At 37.7% G+C, this 25,887-nt stretch overlaps 1 protein-coding gene across 1 annotated transcript in view; it reads right to left on the reverse strand.

Moving 5' to 3' along the window:
* SLC22A3 (solute carrier family 22 member 3) overlaps positions 1-25,887 on the reverse strand; it is a 411,481-nt gene that overhangs the window by 157,688 nt on the left and 227,906 nt on the right. The window contains exon 3 of the mRNA XM_053710942.1: positions 18,044-18,198. Within this exon, the coding sequence (XP_053566917.1) occupies positions 18,044-18,198 (155 nt within the window). The remainder of the gene's footprint in view (positions 1-18,043; positions 18,199-25,887) is intronic.

Raw genomic sequence — 25,887 nt, forward strand, 5'->3', positions numbered from 1 at the left:
TTATTAGGTGAACAGCAACGTTTCGGGGCACCCGCCCCTTTGTCAAGTTAAAAATGTAATGCACATACAGACAATATATAGCAATACTGCTTAAAACAAGGACCAATGGGAACACACATGATGGACGGGGTTATAAACAATGTTCACCTAATAAAAGTTTTTCACTTCCACACCTGAGAGTGCAACATTTTCTTTTGGATATCTACTTTTTTTTTTTTTTTTTTTTTTTTTTTTAAATCAGCTTTATTATGTAAATTATGAAGTAAAATTACAATTCCTGGAGACGCAGCTCCGTATTTATTACAATGTATGTGTAGTAATACATATAGCAATTTTAAAGCTAATTAATTTTAACAAAACAATTTAACTTTGGACTGGAACAACCCACGTTAATTGAAGAACAATCACCGTAGTTTCCATGTGTAATTTTGTGTAGAGAGGAGGTGATTGCTGATCGTTCTCACTTTTTTATATGGCTGTAGAGATTTCAAGGGACTATGTTGTAATCTTATCACTATTGTCGATCTAGCTATGTGTGATCTCGGAGCAAAGTTATCTATTCTTAATGTACGTTTCTCATGTTGTTAGGATGTCTGAGTACATGTCTAGTTTATCGTGTTTTAGGTAGTATAGTTCTTCAAGATGGATTGACTCGGATACCTTCTGTACCCACATTTCAAGTGTGGGTGGGTCTTTTGATTTCCAATTCTTGGCTATTAAGAATTTTACACTATTAGACATGATTGAAAATAATTTGAGAAATGGTTTATGTTTTATCTTAGGGGGTTTATTTAATAGCCAAATTAGGGGGTCTAACGGGAATTGTAGTTCTAGTATATCTTCCACTTCGGCGATGATAGATCTCCATAGATGTTGTATAGCTGTGCACCACCACCACATGTGGATCATACCACTATTGACGTGGCCGCAGCGCCAGCATTTGTTGCTAGCTCTGTGGAATAAACGATGGATTTTTTGGGGTGTGTAATACCACCTGTGAAGTATTTTTAGATTAATTTCCAGAGTGGCCATGGAAATGGAGGTTTTTAGTGTGGATTGGGCTATCTTCATACCTATGTGTGGTGGGATTATGATGCCTATTTCTTTTTCCCAACTTTCTAGGTATGGGAGGGGGTGTCCCGGGAATGGGGTAATCAGAATCTTGTATATCAGTGATAGCGTATGACGAACTGGGGGGCTCCTGACACATAATTGTTCGAAGTTAGTTAATGGTCTAATCATGTTTGGAGATTGTTTGTGCGTAGTGAGAAAGCTATAAATACGCCTATATGTGAACCAATTTTCAAGACAGGTAAAGCCTTGTTGTGTTAGTTCGGTTTGTGGTTTAATCTGTTCGTTTTGTATGAGCCAATATATCGGGAAGTCGCGGATATGAGAAGGGTAGCAGTGTTTCTCTATACTTGGGCCCATATTAAATTCACCGTTAGCTACTAAGGACGTGAGAGGAGAGGGTCTAGAAGAAAGGTTCGGGAAGTGTATCAGAATTTTATTCCACATTTTGTATGTTTCTGATATCAAGGGGTTGATGTCTAAGTGTTTAATTTTGTGTGTTGGGAATGTCCAGCAATGTCTACTAAGATTTGGGGTTTGGGCAATTCCTTGTTCCATACCCACCCATCGTTTAAACTTTCCATGTATATTCCAATCAATTATCCTTTGCAAGAATGTTGCGTATCTGTAATAGGTTATATTAGGTAGGCCAAGTCCCCCTTGTGTTTTGGGTAGGGACATAAGCTGTTTATTGATTCTAGGGTGTTTTTTGTGCCATGTGAAATCACTGAGTGCTCGTTGTAGTGAGCTTAAGTATTTGTCCGTTAGGGGGATTGGCATAGTTTGTAGAATGTACAGTATTCTAGGGAATATATTCATCTTTATCAGATTGATTCGGCCTAGCCAAGACAGGTTTTTGGATCTCCAGCTTGATAGATCTCGTATAATTTCCCGTTTAATCCTATCATAATTGAGTTGGTGCATAGTTTCTATAGACGTGGTAAGGTAAATTCCTAAATATTTAAGAGACACCATGTTCCATTTAAATGGGGTAAGTTTCTCGGCTGTTTTCTTTTTATGTGTGTCTAATGTGATATTAAGAATTTCAGATTTAGGAATATTTACTAGGAAGTTCGATTGAGTGTGGAAGCTGTCTAATTCTTTTATTAATAATGGTAAGGATGTTTCTGGGTTGGTTAATGTGAAAAGTATGTCGTCTGCGAATAGAGAGATTACATATCTCTGATTATCTATTGTAACTCCCTCAATCCCTGGATGTGATCGAATTTTGGCTGCTAAGGTCTCTATTACGCATACAAATAGCAAGGGGGATAGCGGACAGCCCTGTCTCGTCCCATTAGATATTTCAAATGAGTCAGACAGAGTTCCATTTATTTGTATTTTCGCACTAGGGTGAGCATATAGGGAGAATATTTTTTGTAGTATACCCTCCCCGAATCCGAATGTTTGTAAGGTTAGCTGTAGGAAGTCCCATGCAACACGGTCAAAGGCCTTTTCAGCATCGATAGACAGTAAGATTAATGGGAGTTTTTGTTTTTGCGCGAAAAAGATTGTATTAAGGGCCCTGACCGTGTTGTCCTTTGCCTCTCTACCTAGCAAAAATCCCACCTGATCAGGGTGGATGAGATCTGGGAGTAAGATATTAATTCGGTTCGCTAATAATTTAGAATACATTTTTATATCCAAATTTAGGAGTGAGATTGGGCGATAGCTTGTGGTCAAGTCTGGGGGTTTATTTGGCTTCAATAGTGTGGTGATGTGAGCTTCTAATGCTGAATTTGGGAAGGGGTGAGTGAGAGCAATTGAATTGAAATAGTGTAGAAGGTGTAGGGATAATTGTTCAGCGAATATTGAGTAGTATTTATATGTAAAACCATCGGGCCCTGGTGATTTGTTGTTAGGGAGATTTTTAATTACTAGTTGTAATTCTTCTAATGAGAAGGGTTCGTCTAGAGTCTCTTTTTGCGTTTGAGTCAGCTTGGGGAGGTGTAGGTTTGAGAGGTATTCCATGATAGATTCTTTTTTTTTTTTTTTTTTTTTTTTATAATATCTTTTTATTGAAATTGAAATCAAATTACAACATGGATCAAGAAAGATACTCAAATGTACAGCAACCAAGAAAAAAAAAAAAAAAATATCTCTAACAAGATAAATCTATGTCACCTATACACATTCATTTCTATGACAAAAAGGTCCATGTCTACCTCTACAGAAAAGGAGAAAAACAACAAAAAAACAATCAAACCTAACATTGGATCTTGACCTCCCTTTTCCTAGCCTAAGCCACTTATGTTCTAGACCTATGGCTAACTATTAAAACCTTTATTCCACAGAGAAAACAAAATAGTGAAAGACGAAGGAAACGCTAGAACACATCTTGGGAAAAAAAAAAACACCAAGTTTCACTTTATATGTGACTACATGGGCCGAACGCCCAGTTAAACATATCAGAAAATCGATAAGGGATGGCGGGGTGGGGGGAGGTGGCGCGAGATGGGGGGAGAGAGAGAGAGAAAAAAAAAAAAAAAAAGAAAAAATTTTTTTTTTATAGTAAACCCCTGTCATTAGATCTTTCCTTTAACCAGGACCTAGGTATTACCTCAGCTATAATCAGATTTAGAAATGGAACTGCATTCTGAAAAGGCTCCAGAAATCGGGTCTGTTGCTCTGGGGCCCATGAACTGATCAGACTCCTCCATTTTTTAAAGTAACTTTTATATTGTTTTTCTGAGTCACTCTTAAGATTCTGCCTTTCCACACACATCTGGGTTTTAATTGCATTGCTGACTTCCCTAATACAGGGGACTTCTTTTTGTCTCCATTTTTTAAATAGCAAACTACGTGATACCAGTATTACTATATTGACCAGCATTTTCTCACCCCCGTTAGCTGACTTTGTTAAAAAGAATATCTGCTCAGCCTGTAATTCTACTTTACTTTGAAGATGGCGGTTCAGCCAGTACTGAACCTTTGCCCAATATTGCCTTACTTTAGGGCACTTCCAGATACAGTGCAGAAGATCTGCTCCTGCCTTAGCGCATCTAAAACAATTCCCACTATTTGCCTCGGTCCACTTGGCCATTCTTGCTGGGGTCAAATAATAGTTGTTTATTATTTTGCATTGAGACTCCCTCCAGCTAGTACATGAGGTCGCCTCAGCTGCTAATTTAATACTCTCTAATATTGTCTCAGCTTGTAACGTGCCGAAGTACTTATTAAATTTGTCTTTCGCTTGATTAATATATATCGGCCCTTTTATATTTAAAATTTTTTGATACCACCAGGAGATTGAATGTTTGCCTGCTTGGTAAAGTTTAACGCCCGAAGCTATTTGGGCCAATCCCCACTCAGCTGTTACTTCTCTATTAACTTTTTCTATATAATGACGTACTTGTAAGTAAGCATAAAAATTATTTGTTGGTAAATGATATTGTTCTACTAATCTCTGAAAGGTACACGTCTGACCGTCCCTATCGTTCTTCAACTGCACGAAATAACTCAGCCCCTTTTCCTTCCATTCAGAAAATATTCCATAATTATATCCCGGTGGGAAATTTACACACCCGATAATCGGTAAATGTGGGGACACACGATATTCCTGTCCTACTAAAAGGCAGTATAACTGCCAGCCTTTAATAATATTGACAAATGTTAACATTGCCGCTACATTCTGAGGTAGCTTCCTATATGGGCAGTGTAATATAGCTTGTGGACTAAAAGGGCTAATTAATTCTGCATCTAAATTACAATATGTTACGTAATCTGCATTTGTGAGCCAGTCTAGTCCAAATTTTGCCAGGGCAACTATATTATAATGCTTGATGTTGGGGAGAGCAAACCCTGCGTATTGTTTTGCATTACTCATTTTATCTAGGGCTATTCTTGGTCTCTTTTTTCCCCAAATAAAAGAGGTACAAGCTTTATTATACCTCTTTATATCTTTTCTTGAGATGAAGAGGGGAAGGTTCTGCAATAGAAATAATATTTTCGGGAATATAATTGTTTTAATTATCATACATCTGGCCGATATTGACAGGAAATATAGATTCCATTTGTTCAAATCGTCTTGGATCTTATCAAATAATTCGGAATAATTTATATGATACCATTCACCAGGGTTCCTAGTGATCTTAACCCCTAGATAGTTAATGGCCATAACTTCTCTGAAGATGTAGTTAGAGCTTTGCCGTGTTTTGTTTACCCATAATAGCTCTGACTTTTTAGGGTTAATTTTATATCCTGAAAATGTACCAAAGTCTGCAATGATTTGCAGGACACGAGGGATAGACTTTGCAGTATCTTGTATAAACAGGAGAATGTCGTCTGCGTATAATGATATAAGCATCTTTTCCTTGCCTATCTTAACAGGTTGTATTGTTTGCCGTAGATGAACTGCCAGGGGTTCCAAGGCCAGGTCAAATAGAAGCGGGGATAACGGGCAGCCCTGACGTGTTCCTTTTTCTAGAGTGATATGCTGTGTTAACTCCCCATTCACTAAAAGCTGGGATCTCGGCTTGCTGTAGACCACTCTCACCAGATCTACCACCCTGCCAGAAAAACCAAATTTTTCAAGAGAGGTTATAAGATGATTCCACTCAATGGAATCAAACGCTTTTTCAGCATCTATAGTGACTAAAGCGAGATCTTTTTTTATTGAATTGTGGTAATCCTTACTGCCCGGCTGACAGATCTGGCGACAGTGGTCCACCGTTGTTAAGACTCTTCTCATGTTACGAACCGCATTCCTATCTGGAATAAAGCCTGCCTGATCCGTATGGATCAGCTTACCCACGACCTTTTTTAACCTGTCGGCTATAATTGCCATAAAAATTTTATAGTCCTGGTTTAGCAGGGATATTGGACGATATGATGATAACTCATCCAGATCTTTCCCTTTCTTATGTATAAGAGTCACGATAGAATCAGCAAAGTATGGGGATTTTAACGCTTGCCTTAAAAAGTAGTCATTATATAGGTTTTTTAGTACAGTGCCCACTGTGTCTATTAATATTCTATAAAATTCAATCGGAAGGGCGTCCGGGCCGGGTGCTTTTCCTGTCTTTATCCTTTGTATCACCCTGACTATTTCTACCTCCGTTATTGACGCATTGATTTGATTAAGATCCTCCGCTGAAATACTAGGTAATTTAATTTGTTCCCAGAATTGTGCCTTAGCCCTTTCATTAATTTCCATGATAGATTCTTGACGGGAGGTGGTGTCGGTGAGTGACTTGGAATTCGGTTTTGGCAGATTATATAGTTTGTGGTAGTAATCTCTGAATGCTTTAGCTATGGCTTGTGTAGAGCTATGTGATTTGTTTTTACTATCTTTGATGTGGAGAATATAATTAGATTTGTTTTTTTTTTTTATGTATCTGGCCATTGAACGTCCTGGCTTATTTAGGTCCATGTATGAGTGTTGCTTGAACAGGAAAATGCGTCTACTTTGTTCTTTGTTGAGGATAGAGGCTAATTTAAAGCGTTTAGCTTGTAGGGTTTGTAGAATGGTATCATCTTTAGTATTTTTTTTATGTATGTCTTCGAGCTGTGCTATTTCTTTAATGAGGTTAGTGGTTGCTTCTCTTCTGAGTTTATTAATTTGAGCTTTGTGGGCAATTAATTCCCCTCTTATAGTGCATTTGTGTGCCTCCCAATTGTTTTGAGGGGATGTATCAGTATGTTTGTTATGGAGGAAAAATTCCTCGATTCTAGTTTGGAGTTTTAGCGTAATGGTTGGGTCAGCAAGTAGGCTATCGTCTAATTTCCAGATATATTGTTTCAATGGTTTGGTTGGCCAGTTAAAAATACAGCTCACACTCGCATGATCTGACCATGTTATTGGGGATATGTTTGCTGCTCTAGTCAGACTCATGTTTGTGATGTCGGTGAATATGTAATCAATTCTCTTATATGTTTTGTGGGGAAATGAATAGAATGTATAGTCCATAGACTTTGGATGTAAAGTTCTCCAAACGTCTAGACATCCAAGCTGTTTCAATATGTTGTTTGATTTTTTGATGCTTACTTTAGAATTGGATGTTGTATGCGAGGAACTATCTGTGAGGGGGTTGAAGGTTAGATTAAAATCCCCTCCTATTAGTAACATGCCTTTTTGATATTCAGTTATTACATTTGACACTTTTTTAAGGAAAGAGTGTTGTTTTGTATTTGGGGCGTATAGGGAAACTATTGTGATAGGTAGGCCATAAAGCAGCCCTGTTAGTAGTAGCCATCTACCATCCCTATCCCTATGTACCGCTATCTCTTGGAATGGAATCCCAGTTTTGATTAGGATGCCTACCCCTTGGATCTTTTTCTGGGGATGTGACGCGTAGTAACTTTAACCAAATTTGAAATTGAATGTTTTGGGTTCCCTCCCTTTTAGAAAATGGGTTTCTTGGAGTAGGATTATATCTCCTCCCTTGCGTTTAAAATCTGTGAGTGCCGTTGACCTCTTTCTAGGGGAGTTAAGGCCCTTTGAGTTTATAGAAATGAAATTTATGGATCTATTGTCAACTGTTTTAGATATTTTTGAGGCCATGTTAAAAGAGAGGGGTTGAAATAGCTATTAATCTAAGAAGCATAGTGAGATGTCTTTGAAGAGTGAGACTATGATGTGTGTGACGTGTGGTTGTCCAGTCCGGAACAGTCTTAAAACATAACTATTCAAACAAAAACACAGAATAACATGTAACGTTGTAATACATTTCTACTTAGAGTAAAAATAATGATATAGAAAAACAATAAATCAGTTCTTCCTTTTAGGGAAGACAAAGTTGAGGAATGGCCACTCTTCCCCAACCGCCGGGGATTCAGTGAAGGTTTTCCATTGACCCCTAGTATATGGGTCCTTAACTTTATAGGGCGTTGTGCAACTCATACATTGCACTTAGTTAAGAGGTATGGTAAGACTGGTAAACAATTTCATAGATAACCTATTCGTGACTATGAGTGATATTTATGGCCTATCTAATAGGCGCAAATGGTTTGGAGTAATTTATACCTTCAAAACAATTTACTTTATAATAAACCATGTTAGTAGCTATATAGTAGGACATGATGTAACAGGTTAGGAAACTGTTCACTAACAACATATATAGAAAAAGTTTTGAACTGTTTGTATGTTAATAACTTCCCCTCCATATTAAAGATTTTAATGGAGCAGACATGCTAGGTTGATATCTCTTCTATAAGGGTGAGCATTATAGACAGTCAAATAAGAAAGTACTTATCTGTCACGAGGACGGTAAAACACACCCAGTGTGTTTAGGAATTCATGGAGGGAGGTTTTGATGAATGTTGGAGACTTGCTTCTTAGGTTTTTTGGACACTGTAGACCAGTTAGATCGTGTATCTGTTGTTGATCTATTCTTGAACTGGGTTGAAAGAAGAATCTGCTGCTTCTGTAGAGGAAGTCGGATCAATAAAATGGATACCTAGGGCCTTTGAGAGAGTGTCCAAGTCCGAAGACTCTCTATAGATTAGCATTTTGCCAGCATGTGGTATTAATAAGCTGAAAGGAAATCCCCATCGGTATTTGATGTGGTGTTCTTGGAGAGCAGATGTTAGGAATTTCAGAGATTTACATTTTTCTATGGTAGATGGACATAGATCTTGGTATATTTGTAGATTTTTATCTTGAAATGTCAAGGGGTGAGTGTTCCTAGCCGCCGTCCATATGGATTCTCTATCTTTGAAGTGAAGCAGTTTGATGATAACATCTCTCGGTGGAGCAGATGAGCTGGGGCGAGGTCTTAGAGCCCTGTGGGCCCTTTCTATTGCTGTCTCTGTGAAGGAGGTAGAATCAGTGAGATGGTTGAATAATTTTGTTAGATAGGAGTGGAGTTCTTCTGGAGGTCTGTCTTCTGGGATTCCGCGAATCCTTAAGTTATTTCTCCTACTCCTATTTTCTAAGTCCTCCACTTTATCCTGGAGCGTATGTATCAGGGTAGCTTGTTGTGATAGACCAGATTCTGTCGTGTTTAACATGGTGTTAATAACTTCTTGAGACTCTTCTAAGTCATCTAGTCTAGCCCCCAAAGTTCCAATTTCTCTTTTGACAGTGGAGATTTCAGATTGTATAAATGATTTGAGGTCCGCTATGTCAGACTTGGAGGGTAATTTATCTATAGTAGCTTGCAGTGTTGTGAGTTGTTGCTGCGTAATGGAATAGTTTGCTACGTGGTCTGGCGCTGTGGGAGAAACAGGTTGTGGGGTATCTTTTGTTGATGAGGTTGTGTCTGTTCGAGTATGTTCTGAAGGAGAAAAGTAGGCAGATACAGGTGTTATCTGGGTTGTAGTTTTGCCATTTTTGTCAGGTTTTGCTGGTCTTCTGGACGACATGGTGTTTCAATAAAATGTAGTGTTAGTGTCTTTGCCCAATCAATGGTATTATTGAGGACCCTGGTTTATATAAGTCTTATTTAACTTCAAAATTCTCTTCCTTGCTGGGGGGTTTATTTTATTAATGCAGATTCCCCTTTTTAATTTCTCTTGATTGTTTTGAGTGGTGCCTTATTATGAAGAGCTAAAGAGCTTTAAAGTCTCCAGTTCAATATGGCTGAGACAGAATATGAGGTATATATTAGGATTGAAGGATCTCTCTCCCCTCTCTGTTAAGTCCCAGTGATGGTTTGTATAGCCGTTATATATGTGTTATATAATAATGTCAGTTAGTACTCTCATATTTATTGCGAGTAGGTATATTCATATGTTGTGTCAGTGTTCTTTTAGGTAACTCTTACCATTTTATAGTCTCATGCTGCTGAAGCGTTTGTGGCTGAGGCCGTTAGAGGGCTGTGGGTGGGCCAAGATGGTGATCGGAGCTTCACCGCATGGGGTATCTTTCTTCTCTTGTATATCTACTCGGTGCCACAGTGTGGGGAGAGAGGAAAACAGTCGCCGCTGTTTCACTTCAGAGAGACAACCGGCCCCGCATGTTGTTTTTGCGCCGCTCCAGGGGCTCTTGTGAATCTTATAACCGGATCGCGGTGTCTGTGTCTCTCCGAGGATTTGTTAGTTTAAGGAGGTATCCTGACTAGCTAGGGGTCTCAGGACATTTTACCTTCAATTTTCAGGTCGAATAAAGGCTTATATCCCGGTCAGTGGGGAAGGGCTGCACCGGAGCTCACACTCTATGCGGCCATGTTCTAGCACGGCCAAGCTCCGCCTCTGGATATCTACTTTTTTATATATCCACTACAGAGTTATTTGTTTTTGACACTATTATTCCTGTTTCAATTATGATTAGAAATGAATGAAAGATATCATATATTAAATGCAAGTGTTTATTATTTAGAGATGTATAGCTCGTATTATGCTGTAATTGCTTCAAAATTATTCCTGGCAAAATATTAAAGACTTTTCCTATTATACTGTTCAAACTTCTAACTTCAGATGCCTCTAACAGGCCAAAAAAGGAGTACAATTCTGCCTTGATGTAGCTAGTTACTCTTGAAATAGAATTAATTTAAATAGGAATTAAATGAGGCATAAAAGCCGCCAAGTTAATTTAAATGAGTTCATTATCCTCAGCTTGCAGCAGGACGCCTTACTGTGTAGTGGACTTTCAACTATAATTAGAGCAAAGGTTGACAAATTTATATGAAACTTAGTAGCCAGCTGCAATATTAAAGAGCCAGCCACACATGTTAGTGTCCAGAACAGGAATTTATATCTAGATACAGTAAATGTAGAATAATCTAAAAAAGTTCAGTGGCAAAAGTAAAATTTGTAGAGCAGTGGCTTTCTGGTTCTTGGGAATTGTTAGTATTAGATAAAGTTTCACCTTTCTATGATTTCCAGGAGACTTTACAGGACTGGAAGGTAAGGCAGGTAAAGGGAAGTGGCCCACATGTAGGTTATGGGTAAAGACAGATAGTCCCTTGTTTCTTTCTGAACATTTGCCTTAAAGGGAAAGCAGTGGAAAGGACAGTGGGGCAGAGTTCCCAATGCATGAAAATTACGCAATATGCAAGGTAAGGAAGCTCTTTAGTCTGCATATCAGGCTACTGTCCCTGTATGTGTAAAATTAATCATCTAATTTCAGTGACTCAAATATTCATTAAAAGGACAGTCTAGTCCAAAATAAACTTTCATGATTCAGATAGGGCAATTTTCCAGTTTACTTTTATCACCAATTTTGCTTTGTTCTCTTGGTATTCTTAGTTGAAAGCTAAACCTATGAGGTTCATATGCTAATTTCTTAGACCTTGAAGGCCGCCTCTTTTCTGAATTTGACAGTTTTTCACCACTAGAGGGTGTTAGTTCATGTGTGTCAGATAGATAACACTTTGCTCACACACGTGGAGTTACCTAGGAGTCAGCACTGATTGGCTACAATGCAAGTCTGTCAAAAGAACTGAAATAAGGGTGCAGTCTGCAAAGACTTAGATACAAGATAATCACAGAGGTAAAAAGTGTATTAATATAACTTTGTTGGTTATGCAAACCTAGGGAACGGGTAATAAAGGGATTATCTATCTTTTAAAACAATAACAATTCTGGTGTAGACTGTCCCTTTACACAAGACAGTATACCTCACAACTTTTATCAAATGCCATAAGGGACCAGAACCCTTAGGCTGACAAGCTGTGGGCACAGTCACATGTGTTCCATGGATGTAGTAATTCTAGAGAGAAGTCATGAATGTTCCTTGGGTGGGAATGTGCATATTGGGAAAATACAACAATTTGCTGTTTCTGGGGTTTTTGCAGAGATCCTGTATTTTGCACGCCTATACCAAGGACACATGTGCTGACCACATACAAATGTGCATATTCTGGGTTGACTTGGCAAGTCCAGGGACATGTCTAGACAGTCTATGGTTTTAAAAAATATTACTATGTGGCCAGATGTTGGTACACCAGTATGTGAGTACTGCCAGTAACAGGATGCATATCCACAGGCAAACACTATGAATTAGCAGAAAAATGTGCATGTATGTGACTTTAAGCCATATAGGCAGCAGTTGACATGACTCCCCAACCATCCAAGAAATTGCAAGACTGTCACAGGCTGGGAGGTCTGCCTGCTGTCCCTCCTGCAGCTTTCACCACCAGAGCAAATATCCTGCTCAAGCTCTGCCCATGGAATGCTAAACAACTCTTCCAATGGCACACTCTTTTCCTGAATATCCTGTTCTTGCTCCCCCTACAAGACTTCCTCACCTACATGTTCTGGAAAGTCTCCAGGAACTGTTGTACTGTGCATTGCAAACACTTCTAAAATCAATGTAAATGCACAAGCAGGAAAATATAGAATAAAAAAAATGTTTCTTTAGCAGCTAGATTCCTATATATGGAACCCTTCTTGGATACATTTTTTTCCTCCTACAACAGATCCTCCCATTTTGAAAAATTACTTGATGTCCAAGAGATACACAAAGGACAATCACAGCTAAGTAAATCTGTTATTCTGAGCTAATCATTATACGCCAGAAACTGTCCTTGGCTGGTATTGAACCTTAGTCTTCCTTTTGCGGATAATTTGCTTTGCCCACATGCCACTCTGAATTTGGATCCTCTCCTGTCCTCTGATACCCTTGTTTCTGGATCCATGTAATTTCAGGAATTGCCTGCCCCCAAATATGTCCATTTTACTGGTTTTGGCCTATAATTAACCACTTCCAGAAAACATTCATTGCTTGATGATTGTGACTGTTTGTAGCAGTAATAAAGCATTGTCACCTGTTTACCATACCTCCCAACATTTGTGACTAGGTACTAGGGACTGGAGGCTGTAGGAGGTCATCACAGTTTTGTGGGTGGAGCTATGCCAGGAGGGGGCAGGGTCACTGTGAATAGTGACATATAGACATCTTCATATAGGGGCATATGACTATCTCAGAGGGACAACAGGACAGAGATCAGAATTAGGGACTGCCCCTCTCATATAGGGACAATATTGAGGTCTGTGCTCACCCACTACTGCTTGCTTGCTTTTCACCATTATCTACAACCATTGGCTACAGATGAACTACTCTGCAATCTATGACTCTGGCTGGTCACACAACGCTATTTGTCTCTAATTTGCAAGCACTGTCACTGCTTGTTTAACATCTGCCTGCCTGTATCTGCTATTGGATTCCAACCCAGCTGAACACCAGTATCATTACTTAAATTCCCATTAATCTATTGCAGCACGTTTATGGCTATCTTTTTACTATAATTAAACATACAAGATTCAGCCCTCACCAGATCAGTATAATTAGATCATTATATTTCATACCTGTACTACAAATGTTTATTTCTCATAACAAAAAGAACACATATAGGATGCAATCTGGATTACATTTTATTATAATTGTGTCACTAGAGTGTGCAACCAACTACTGCAGTCTGGAGTCTTCACTTTTGGTTTTAACAGGAACTGGAAAACTCACCATTTTCAGCATTAGATTGAAGGTTAAGAGGAGAAAATAAATAAAGTTATTTTACTAATATGTTTATAAATTTTATTTGAAAATCTCAGTGTTTGTTGTCCCTTTTACATCAACAATTGCTTCAGTCTACTAGCATGTAGCATATTGCCATGGAAATGTCACAGCTCAAGTAGAAATGTCACATAGGTCTATCTTCTTAAGTAGGCATGGAAGTCAAAATTAAACTTTAATTTTTCAGATTTTTTTTTTAATGTGTAAAACTAAAATTCAAATGTACTTATATTATCAAACGTAGCTCTTTCTCTTGGTATGCTTTCTTGAAATGTACCTCCTTTCTTGACAGCATACTGAGATAGGCATGGAATGTGCATGCACTTTGAGAGCTATAGTTTTTGAATGTTGTGTTTTAATAAAATTACTAGGCAGCATTTTGGGGTTAAAGTCGGTGGGAGTGGGGTGTTAGAAAGAAAACGACACTGGAAAATGCCTTTACATTGTGGTAGATGGGAACTGTGTGTTCCCAGTAAATGTATATGTATATGCTTATGTACATATATATTTATGTGTTTATACACATATTAACACTAAAATATATATGTATATCAGTCAGCATATACATATACTGTATATTTATATTTGCTGCTATCGCAGCGCGACTTACCCCCTTCGCTGGAACTGGCGGCATCAGAACGAAGCTCCCATAGGAGTCTATGGAAACACGCTCTCGTAAGCGCAATGCTGCTAAGTTGTAATAACTTGTGCGCTGGTATTACAAAGTGGAGCGCTAATATCGCTTTCATGAAAGCGATATATATCGATTTACTTGTAATCTAGCCCAATATGTTTAACCCTTTAACCCTGTCACAGTAATTTCATACAGAGTAAATGTTATTTTTGACAGATACTGTACTGCTGCTGGATAACCTCACATGCAGACTACCAGCAGCAGCATGAGATACATCCTGATTGCAGTGTGTATCTAATGAATGGAGGCACCCCCTGACAGTTATGGGATCATAGGGACAGCCTGTTCCTGCGGTCGCTAGCCTGGCGTAGCCTTCATTATGATATTTTTGCTCTGCCACACTTCTGAGGCATGCAGAAATAGTGCGGACACCGGGCCCAGAGGTGTGCTAAAAGCCCAGGACATCCCTGTATGGCGCTGGTCCTTAAGGATTAACCAACCAGCGCCATAAGGGTACTGCTCTGGTCGTTAAGGGGTTAAAGGACCATTTAACTCGGCATTTCAACAACATATAAAATGTTTCATTATTGAAAATTAAACATTATTCCACTATACATTCTTTATTTATTTTTTTTCCTTTTGCTGTAAAATACATCACAAAATTGTACTTATTCCACTTTTCCCAGGGAGGCTTGCATTAATCATTTTAGTTAATTCACCTGTGAGGTTTTGTTATCCCCCCTCCTAACTCACATTCTCTGTATTCAATTGCTTTATCAGTTTTGCATCAATAATCATTATAGGAAAATTATTCTTTTCAATATCAGTGAGCATACAGGGTAGTTTTAATTAAGTATAAAAACCTAAACTAGACACATAAATACACATATATGTGTGTGTGTGCATTGGAGCCCTTTGCAGTTAAGTAGAGGAAAACATGTAAAACCATATTTATGCAATATTCATACTTAATAAAGTATTAAACTGTGTATTAACTGTAAATATTTCACATTCCAATGTTCTGTACACAGCAGAATACGTTCTATGTATTTATAAATAGATATTCCTATTCATCTGTATATATCTATATCTATATAAATATTCGTATATGTATTTTAACCCCGGGACTTTCAGAGAAAAACTTGCTCAAAATACCAGATCATTTTCAGAATATTTGCTATCACTCAATTGAAACAGAAATAGTCTTGCTTTTTTTTTTTATTTACCTATCCAAACTATATATATTTTTTAAGTGGATAAACCCAAGGTATTGATCTACGCCCATTTTGGTATATTTCATGCCACTATTTTACCGCCGGCGCCAAATGCAATCAAATAAAAAAAAAAAAATTGGTACTTTTTTCACAAACTTTGGGTTTCTCACATAAAATATTTACATACTACTTGTGCAATAATGGCACACATGTTTGTAAAAGTTTCTCTGGGATTCCCTTTGTTCAGAAATAGCAGACATATATGGCTTTGCCATTGCTTTTTGGTAATTAGAAGGCCGCTATTTGCAGCTGTGCACCACACTTCTATTATTCACTTCAGTGAAGGGGTTAATCAGGTAGCTTAACTAGTTAATTTTAGCTTTAGTGTAGAGATTAGCCTCCCACCTGACACTTCCTAACACCTGATCCCTCCCAAACAGCTCTCTTCCCTCCCCCCACTGGTAACCCCCATCTTAGGCACTGGCAGACAGTTTGCCAGTATAAAAATAAGTTGTTGTTTTTTAAAGTATAACATTATTTTTTAATATTTTTATAATTTCTGCAGTGTAGGATCCCCCTTTACCCCAACCTCTCTAATCCCCCCCCAACCAGCTCTCTAAACCTCCCCCTCTAACTGTAAGGCGCCATCTTAGGTACTGGCATCTGTCTGCCTTTTTTTCAACCTCATCTACTATGTTACTATGCATGTTACTTTAAACAGATCTTAGAAGCAGAAAGGTGAAGCTTTGTTACATAATTCACATATACTTATATATAATCCACTTTTCCATTTTATGTAGGGGTTGGCATATAAAGCATATTAGATAGTACCAGTTGTGGTAAAAAAATGCTTATTTTATTTATACAACGTTTTGGCCCATTGGCCTTAATCATGCATATTTTCCACATTACTACAGCCTTTTACTTAAATGCTTAGCAATTATCAATTAATTACCAACAGGTGAATACCTGGAACATGTTAGCTGTCTTTTACTCCATCTAGTGGTACATTTTCATATTAATCATAACAACAATGGTAACATATTTTGAGCAGCAGTCAGATACATCACTAACTTCCTCTAGCATTAAGCAAATACTGAGAAATCAATCTCCCTATTTAGCCCCTTGGGGTGCATACTTTCCAATTGGTGTATCCAAACGGTTTCTTTTTGTTTGAGAATCTTCTCTCTCCCCCCCCCCCCAAGTCTTTCTATATGATCTATTATTTGCCACCTCAGTTGGCTGATACTGTGACCTGCTTTTAGAAAATGATGTGATACTGGTGCTTCAGTGTTACCACAACTTATGTTTGATTTGTGCTGGTTGATGCGTTCTCTAGCTTTTCTAGTCGATTCCCCTATGTAGATCATGGAACATGGGCATTTTATCAAATACACAATATATGCGGTTTCACATGTGTAATACCCTTTCATTTTGAATTTATGCCCTGTTCTGGGGTGAACAAATTCTGTGCCCTTGATCATTGAATGGCAATTTGAACAGCTTAAACATGGGTAAGAATTCTGTGTAATATAACTCTGCCTAATGGTTTTCTCTGGCCCAACATCAGACCTTACTAGGTGGTCCCTTAAATTTTTCACTCTCCTATAGGCCATCATGGGTTTTTGCTGAAAAGCATTAACATCCTTGTTACAATCTTTTAAGATAGCCCAGTGTTTCCTTATTATTCTAGCTATGTTCTCACTATAGAAATTGAATTGTGAGGTAAACACTATTTTAGTCTCCTCTTGAATTCTCCTGTTTCTTTCCACATTATTTTCACCCCTCCCCACTTTAGGTATTTCTTTGTGTATTAGATGTTGTGGGTACCCCATTTGTGTAAATCTCTGTCCCATCTCTTTCATTCTTTGGGTACAAATTTGGGGATCACTCACAATTCTATTGACCCTCAACAGCTTACTCGTAGGGAGGGACTCCTTGAGTTTGATAGGATGAAAGCTGTCAAATGTCAGCAAAGTGTTTCTATCTGTGTCTTTCCTGTACAGGTCTGCTTTTACACCTCCTACCTCCTTGTATATTCTGGAATCCAGAAAATCTACTTGCACCTCACTGAAGGTTAATGTAAATTCTATCCCTGTAAGTGCTGAATTGAGGGCCTGTATAAAATCCATAAGGGTCTCAATGCTACCCCGCCATACGCCAAAGACATCATCTATAAACCGCCACCAGGCTGTGCCAAAGTCTTTAAATCAAATCATTGGCATAGACATACGTCTCTTCAAAGGCCTTTATGAATAGATTAGCATATGATGGGACAACATAGAGTAAGAGACAGGTAACATGTTCCAGGTATTCACCTGTTGGTAATTAATGGATAATTATTAGGCCTATAAGTAAGAGGCTGTTGTAATGTGGAAAATATGCAGGATTAAGGCCAGTGGGGCTGAAAAGTTGCATTGTTTGTACTTGTATCAATAAACTAAGCATTTTTTAAGTGGTGCTGTGTAAATTGTTGCATTTCCTATAATTCAGGGGGGAGGCAATAACCCCCTCCACATGCATCACACTAAAGGAAAAAGAAAAAAAAGCTTGAAATTGTTGTGCTGGGCCAAATTGGACTTTAAAGTTGTGATTGAAGCCATAAGCAGAACACATTACTAATACAAATTTGCCATTTTTATTTAAGCACAAAGAAATACAACTGAAAATAAAAAAGCAGTACACAGAATAAACATATCTGTCTCTGAATCTATGGAAAATGTGTCTTACCTATAACATAGCATGTCATCCATGTCCCCTTGCCAAAGAAACCTTGCAGAAATCGAAAAAATACAAACACATAAAAGTTTGGTGCAATTGCTGCTATAACTCCACTTAATCCTGCTCCAAAAGCGCATATAAGATATGTAATTTTCCTTCCATACCTGTGAATGAGAAAAAAGGGCATTAGTTAGAAATGTCACGATTCAGTGGCATAGCAGGCTACAATATCAGAGTGGGGGCATATAAAAGATACCAATCACGGAGCTAATAAAAGGTTTGAGCAACCTTTTGTTAGAGGAACTTTAAAAAAATAAATAAATGCTAGGTAGAATGATATATTCAAAGGGTGGATAAAAATCAATTTTTATTTATTTAAATCATTTTTTTTTTATTTTAAGGAATATTAAACAGTGCTCCTTTGTTAAAAACAAATATGTTAAATTAAAGTAAACATAAAAAGAAAGAGATTGTGTAAAGAAAAGAAAAAATGCAAACGTACTTGTTTTCTTGCATAATGAGCACTTCAACATTTTCAATTTAGCCCCTGCCCCAGTGTGATATGGGAGCCGACATCTTTGAAACCTAGGTTTTATTCTGGCTGATCTGAGCATGAGCAAATCTGACTTTCTGGTATCTAGTCGAATAATTCCTTGAAATTAACGGCTAGATTTGGAGTTTTGTCGGTAACGACCCGAAAAACTAACGCCGGCTTTTTTCTGGCCGCACCATAAAAATAACTCTGGTATTGAGAGTCCACATAAAGGCTGCGTTAGGCTCCAAAAAAGGAGCGTAGAGCATTTTTAACGCAGCTTCAACTCTCGATACCAGAGTTGCTTACGGACGCGGCCAGCCTCAAAAATGTGCTCGTGCATGATTCCCCCATAGGAAACAATGGGGCTGTTTGAGCTGAAAAAAAACCTTAACACCTGCAAAAAAGCCGCGTTCAGCTCCTAACGCAGCCCCATTGTTTGCTATGCGGTAACCCTTCCTACGTCTGCACTTAACACTCTAACATGTACCCCGAGTCTAAACACCCCTAACCTTACACTTATTAACCCCTAATCTGCCGCCCCCGCTATCGCTGACCCCTGCATATTATTATTAACCCCTAATCTTCCGCTCCGTAAACCGCCGCTACTTACATTATCCCTATGTACCCCTAATCTGGTTCCCTAACATCGCCGACCCCTATATTATATTTATTAACCCCTAATCTGCCCCCCTCAACGTCGCCTCCACCTGCCTACACTTATTAACCCCTAATCTGCCGAGCGGACCTGAGCGCTACTATAATAAAGTTATTAACCCCTAATCCGCCTCACTAACCCTATAATAAATAGTATTAACCCCTAATCTGCCCTCCCTAACATCGCCGACACCTAACTTCAATTATTAACCCCTAATCTGCCGACCGGATCTCACCGCTATTCTAATAAATGGATTAACCCCTAAAGCTAAGTCTAACCCTAACACTAACACCCCCCTAAGTTAAATATAATTTAAATCTAACGAAATAAATTAACTCTTATTAAATAAATTATTCCTATTTAAAGCTAAATACTTACCTGTAAAATAAATCCTAATATAGCTACAATATAAATTATATCTATATTATAGCTATTTTAGGATTTATATTTATTTTACAGGTAACTTTGTATTTATTTTAACCAGGTACAATAGCTATTAAATAGTTAAGAACTATTTAATAGCTAAAATAGTTAAAATAATTACAAATTTACCTGTAAAAGAAATCCTAACCTAAGTTACAATTAAAACTAACACTATACTATCAATAAATTAATTAAATAAACTACCTACAATTACCTACAATTAACCTAACACTACACTATCAATAAATTAATTAAATAAACTACCTACAATTAACCTAACACTACACTATCAATAAATTAATTAAATACAATATCTACAAATAAATACAATTAAATAAACTTGCTAAAGTACAAAAAATAAAAAAGAACTAAGTTACAAAAAATAAAAAAATATCTACAAACATAAGAAAAATATTACAACAATTTTAAACTAATTACACCTACTCTAAGCCCCCTAATAAAACAACAAAGCCCCCCAAAATAAAAAATGCCCTACCCTATTCTAAATTACTAAAGTTAAAAGCTCTTTTACCTTACCAGCCCTGAACAGGGCCCTTTGCGGGGCATGCCCCGAGCAGTTCAGCTCTTTTGCCTGTAAAAAAAAAACATACAATACCCCCCCCAACATTACAACCCTCCACCCACATACCCCTAATCTAACCCAAACCCCCCTTAAATAAACCTAACACTAAGCCCCTGAAGATCATCCTACCTTGTCTTCACCTCACCAGGTATCACCGATCCGTCCTGGCTCCAAAATCTTCATCCAACCCAAGCGGGGGTTGGCGATCCATCATCCGGTGCCTGAAGAGGTCCAGAAGAGGCTCCAAAGTCTTCATCCTATCCGGGAAGAAGAGGCGAAACGGACCAGCAACCATCTTGATCCAAGCGGCATCTTCTATCTTCATCCGATGACGACCGGCTCCATCCTGAAGACCTCCACCACGGACCCATCTTCTTCCGGCGACGTCCAACTGCAGAATGACGGTTCCTTTAAGGGACGTCATCCAAGATGGCGTCCCTCGAATTCCGATTGGCTGATAGGATTCTATCAGCCAATCGGAATTAAGGTAGGAATATTCTGATTGGCTGATGGAATCAGCCAATCAGAATCAAGTTCAATCCGATTGGCTGATCCAATCAGCCAATCAGATTGAGCTTGCATTCTATTGGCTGATCGGAACAGCCAATAGAATGCGAGCTCAATCTGATTTTGTTTGTATTTTAAAAGTATGCCTTGTTTGGCCCAATAATGCTGTGAGACGAGAGATAGTATATTTTCAATCCTGCTATATAGGAATATGTGGAAACAGCTTAAATATGGATAGTTAGTTAGAGGACTAGAACATTAACACCTAGATTATGAGTTTTGCGTTATGAGTCAATTAGCAGCGTTGTGGCCCATAACGCTTAATTTTTCCTAATGCAGCCATTACAAGTCTTGTCGGTATAGGTGTACCGAAAGCCTTTTAGCTTGTACTGCAACGTCAGTACCGCTGTCTTAAAAATTACGTTTTTTTCATAGGATTTCCATAGCGCCTGTATTACGAGTTTTGCGGTGAGGCTAAAAAGCGAGCATTACAGCCTAAAACGACAAGATCTGTAACGCCCTCTAAAGTCAGTAGTTATGAGTGTTACGCTACAAAGCTGTAACATAAATTTCATAACTAATGTGTTAAAAAGTACACTAACACCCATAAACTACCTATTAACTCCTAAACCGAGGCCCTCCCGCATCGCAAACACTATAATAAATATATTAACCCCTAATCTGCCGCTCCTGAGATCGCCTCCACTTTAAAAAAATATTAACCCCTATTCAGCCGCTCCCCGACATCGTCACCACTATAATAAACTTATTAACCCCTAAACTGCCACCCTCCCGCATCACAAACACTATTTAAATGTTATTAACCCCTAATCTGCCGTCCACCCACATCGCCCCCGCTATACTAAAGTCCAACACTGCTGCCACTATACTAAACCTATTAACCCCTAAATCGCAAGCCCCCCACAACGAAATATACTAAACTAAACTATTAACCCCTAAACCGAAAAGCCCCCACATCGAAATAAACTAAATTAAACTATTTACCCCTAAACCTAAGAACCCCCTAACTTTATATTAAAATTACAATTCCCCTAGTTTAAATTAAATTAAACCTTACCTGTCAAATTAAAAAAAAACTAAGTTTAAACTAACAATTAAATTAATATAATTATTATACTAAAATTAAACTAACTACCAATTAAATTAAACTAAACTACACATTAAAAAAATCCTAACACTACTCTAAAAATTACAAAGTATCTAATTACAAAAAATAAAAAATGCTAAGTTACAAAAAATAACAAACACTAAATTACAAAAAATAAACAAAAATATACAAAATAAAAAAGAATTACACCTAATCTAATAACCCTATCAAAATAAAAAAGCCCACCCAAAATAAAAAAAAACAACCTAGCCTACAATAACCTACCAATGACCCTTAAAAGGGCCTTTTGTGGGGCATTGCTCCAAATATATCAGCTCTTTTACCTGTAAAAAAACCACAGAGACACCCCCAACAGTAAAACCCACAGTAAAAAACCCCAGGGCCCTTGGTAGTTTATTCTAGATTAGGCTTTTTTATTTTGGGGTATTTTTTAAGGGTATTAGAATAGGATTAATCTTTATTTTTTTGGATAATTAAATTTTTTTCTGTAATGGTAGGTTTATTTATTTTTTGTAAGGTAGGTTTTTTTTATTTTTGTAATGTTAGGTTTTAGTGTAAGGCGGATAAAATTTTATTTAACAGGTAAGTTTGTATTTATTTTAACTAGGTAGTTAGTAAATAGTTAATAACTATTTACTAACTAATCTACCTAGTTACAATAAATACAAACTTACCTGTGAAATAAAAATAAAACCTAAGCTAGCTACAATGTAACTATTAGTTATATTGTAGACAAAAATTGAAAAAGTGAGGAGGGGGCACTTTTATTACAGTGTTTTTTATAAGTATACATTACTGATACATTGTATTTATATATTATCTATTTTATTGCTATTCTGTACACCTATTAGTTCATATTTACACAATTTATAAACACTTAATTACACTTCATACGTTACTCACTTTTAAAACTTTCAGTATTACTGTTACATCACAATATTACCAATTTTATTATTATATTCAATATAAGTGATTGACCACCATATACCAGACAGCTGTAGACACCCCCTTCACACTTTTTTAAATTTTTGTCTATCCTATTTGTGGAGGTTTTTTTTTTGTGATAGACAGCACTAGTAAGGGAGGCTCTGGTTTCTAAAGCTTAACAGTTCTAACATTTTCTCAGTGTTATTAGTTATATTTTAGCTAGCTTAGGTTTTATTTCACAGGTAAATATTTAGTTTTAACTAGGTATTATTTAGTTAATAATTGTAAATTTAATTTAGATCTATTTTAATTATTTTAAAGTTAGGGGGTGTTAGGGTTAGGTTTAGGGGTTAATAGTTTAATTTAGGTTGTTGCGATGTGGGGGGCTGGCGGTTTAGGGGCTAATAGGTTTATTTAGTGGTAGTGATGTGGGAGGCCAGAGGTTTAGGGGTTAATAGCTTTATTTAGGTAGCGGCGATATCGGGAGCGATGGAATAGGGGTTAAAAACTTTAATATAGGTGCGGCGATGTTGGGGCTGCTGCGGAATAGGGGTTAATAACTTTAGTATAGTGGAGACGATATCGGGTCTGGGAGCGGCAGATTAGGGGTTAATTATTTAATTTAGGTGGCAGCAATATCGGGAGCGGCAGATTAGGGGTTAATAACTCTAGGCAGGTGTCTGCGATGTGGGGGCAGCAGACGTAGGGTTTATGTTAGGGTGTTAGGTTTAAACGTTATTTTTTTTTCCCCATAGATATCAATGGGGCTGCATTATGGAGCTTTTGTTTCCGCGATCACAGGTGTTAAACTTTTTTTTGCCAGCTCACCCCATTGATGTCTGTGGGGGAAGCATGCACTAGCACGTCAGAACACGACTGCTTTTGTGTGCGGTATGGAGGTCAACGCAGCCATATCGCCAGCACAAGCCAGGTTTTTTTTAAACTTGTAATGGCAGCGCTATAGGGGGTTAAATAACGCAACTTTTGTGGCATTCTTTACTTTCCCTATAGCGCTCAAAACTCGTAATCTAGGTGTTAGTGCCGTATTTATCAAGGTAAACCGTGAGATAAGTTTCTGGTCAGGGTCAAAGGATGCCAGAGTACTATATGGGGGTGAGGTATCCGGCCAGTTAGCAAAATGAAAGTGCTCTTATAAGGCCTATGAACTAATTGGGTATTAGTGGGCTTGTTATAATATATCTGTTTAAATACTAATGAGTAAAAAATTGTGATTAAAATAAGACTTACTTCTAGATATGTCATGGGACTAAGACTTTCTTTGAAATGATAAGGTATACTGTTGGTTATATTATCTCAGGGTCAAATTATGGGTGCATCAGCACTATGATACTAGAGAAAAAAATTGGTTTACTCCATCTCGTAGTAGTATATCCTGCTTTCTGGGTATGGGCCCTATACCCGGCGGCAGGGGAGTCATATGGGTTAACAAGTTTCTGCAACAAAAAAGGAGGAGAATATAATAGACTCTGCAAAATTAAGAGGTAGTTAGTCATGTGAACTGAAACAGTATGTATGATACCCAACTTTTTAGAGAGCATAAGTGGATAGTCAACATCCAATCCCTAATACGTTAAAGGTAAATATATTAGGGTGGTAGGTATCTACATAAACTTGTTTGTATATACTGAAAAGATAATGTGGGCTTAATATAGAGAGAGCAGCCCCATTATGCAAACTGCATGTAGCCCAAATTACACTATAAAACAGGTCTATACATATTTAGCTTTACCCACAGGGTTTATAGAACTACAAAAAGAGTATACATTGAATTATAATGTACATCAAAATTAAAGATATTTAAGAGGTTATTCCTGTCTAAGAAATCTTTATCAGTACCTACATGTCGGGCATCAATAAAACAAATCAAAATGGAAAACTGTATATAGATAAACCAATCTTCATAAAGGATTACTATAAGTCCCTCTTCAATTTAGGTCTGGCCTGAAGAAAGTACGTAGATGTCAATACTAGAATTAAGTCACTAGTTTAAGCCGTGCTTTGGGATAACACCATTATACAATAGTTTAATCCTGTGGCCAAAATTGCCAATAAGGAAATGCTGGCACTTAATTCTGCATTGTATGTAATACCATATGGTTTATTTTAAAGATCTAAAGGCTGAATAGCTGACTTGTAAATATTAATACTTAGGGTGAATGATGTGCTGGAGAAAGATTAAAATATGATATGTTTAGAAACGTGTAAGTGAAGGTGATATGAAGCTACAAAATTAGATGAGTCGCTTCTAGGTTAAATTATTAGGAGAGTAGTCTAAATAAATTGTAAACGATTACATCAGGATGAAAAGGCCCTAATGTATATACAGTATATATAGTAAATAGAGATAACAAATATAATTCTACCAATATCCTAATAACATTGTCTTCTAAAAGTTATATATTAGTTAGTTGAGAAGAGTCCGGTGAAGTTCCTCATTTATTGACAGTACTTGCCCACTTCAAAGTAGGTCAGGAACAGTGTATATCCCAATAATAATCTTTCACTCTGGAGTAATTGCGTTACTGAGAGCAGAGGTCTGTATTTGGGAAGGGCATATTCCTGATCCGAAAGTAGCGACTCCTGCTACATTGTGAGATTTCACAAGGATAACTCATAAGGGAGTCTCTAACCAGCCGGTTCTGTATGAAAAGATATATCGGATGCCACAGAGTTCAACAGATGCTGTGGCAACTTGTAATGGAGGTCCTTTAGAGTTCAACAATTCTTCTACTTTCAGATCTACCACCGGACCCTCCAGTAGGGGACAACCTGCAACCAATGTCTTCTTATGGTCGGAGTACAGGGAGTTTAGCGACGATCCACCTGGGAAAGTTTCTCCTTTCCGCTGAGGTGCGTGTGCAAATGCGACACCATCACCACTGTTCTACTCAGGGTTTAAGGTATCTGTAATTTGTAGCGGCCGCTGTAACAGGGAGAATAATAGTGAGGTAAGGCCCATCTTAAGGTTCTGGAAGTGCCCATCAATGAGCAATCGGGTATGTTGTTCCCAGGCCTCCACAGCCTTCATATTAGTACTACACCGCAAGTACATTAAGTGAGTAACTTGTAAGTA

The sequence above is a fragment of the Bombina bombina genome, chromosome 4 (genome assembly GCF_027579735.1).
Source record: "Bombina bombina isolate aBomBom1 chromosome 4, aBomBom1.pri, whole genome shotgun sequence".
Classification (NCBI taxonomy): Eukaryota; Metazoa; Chordata; class Amphibia; order Anura; family Bombinatoridae; genus Bombina; species Bombina bombina.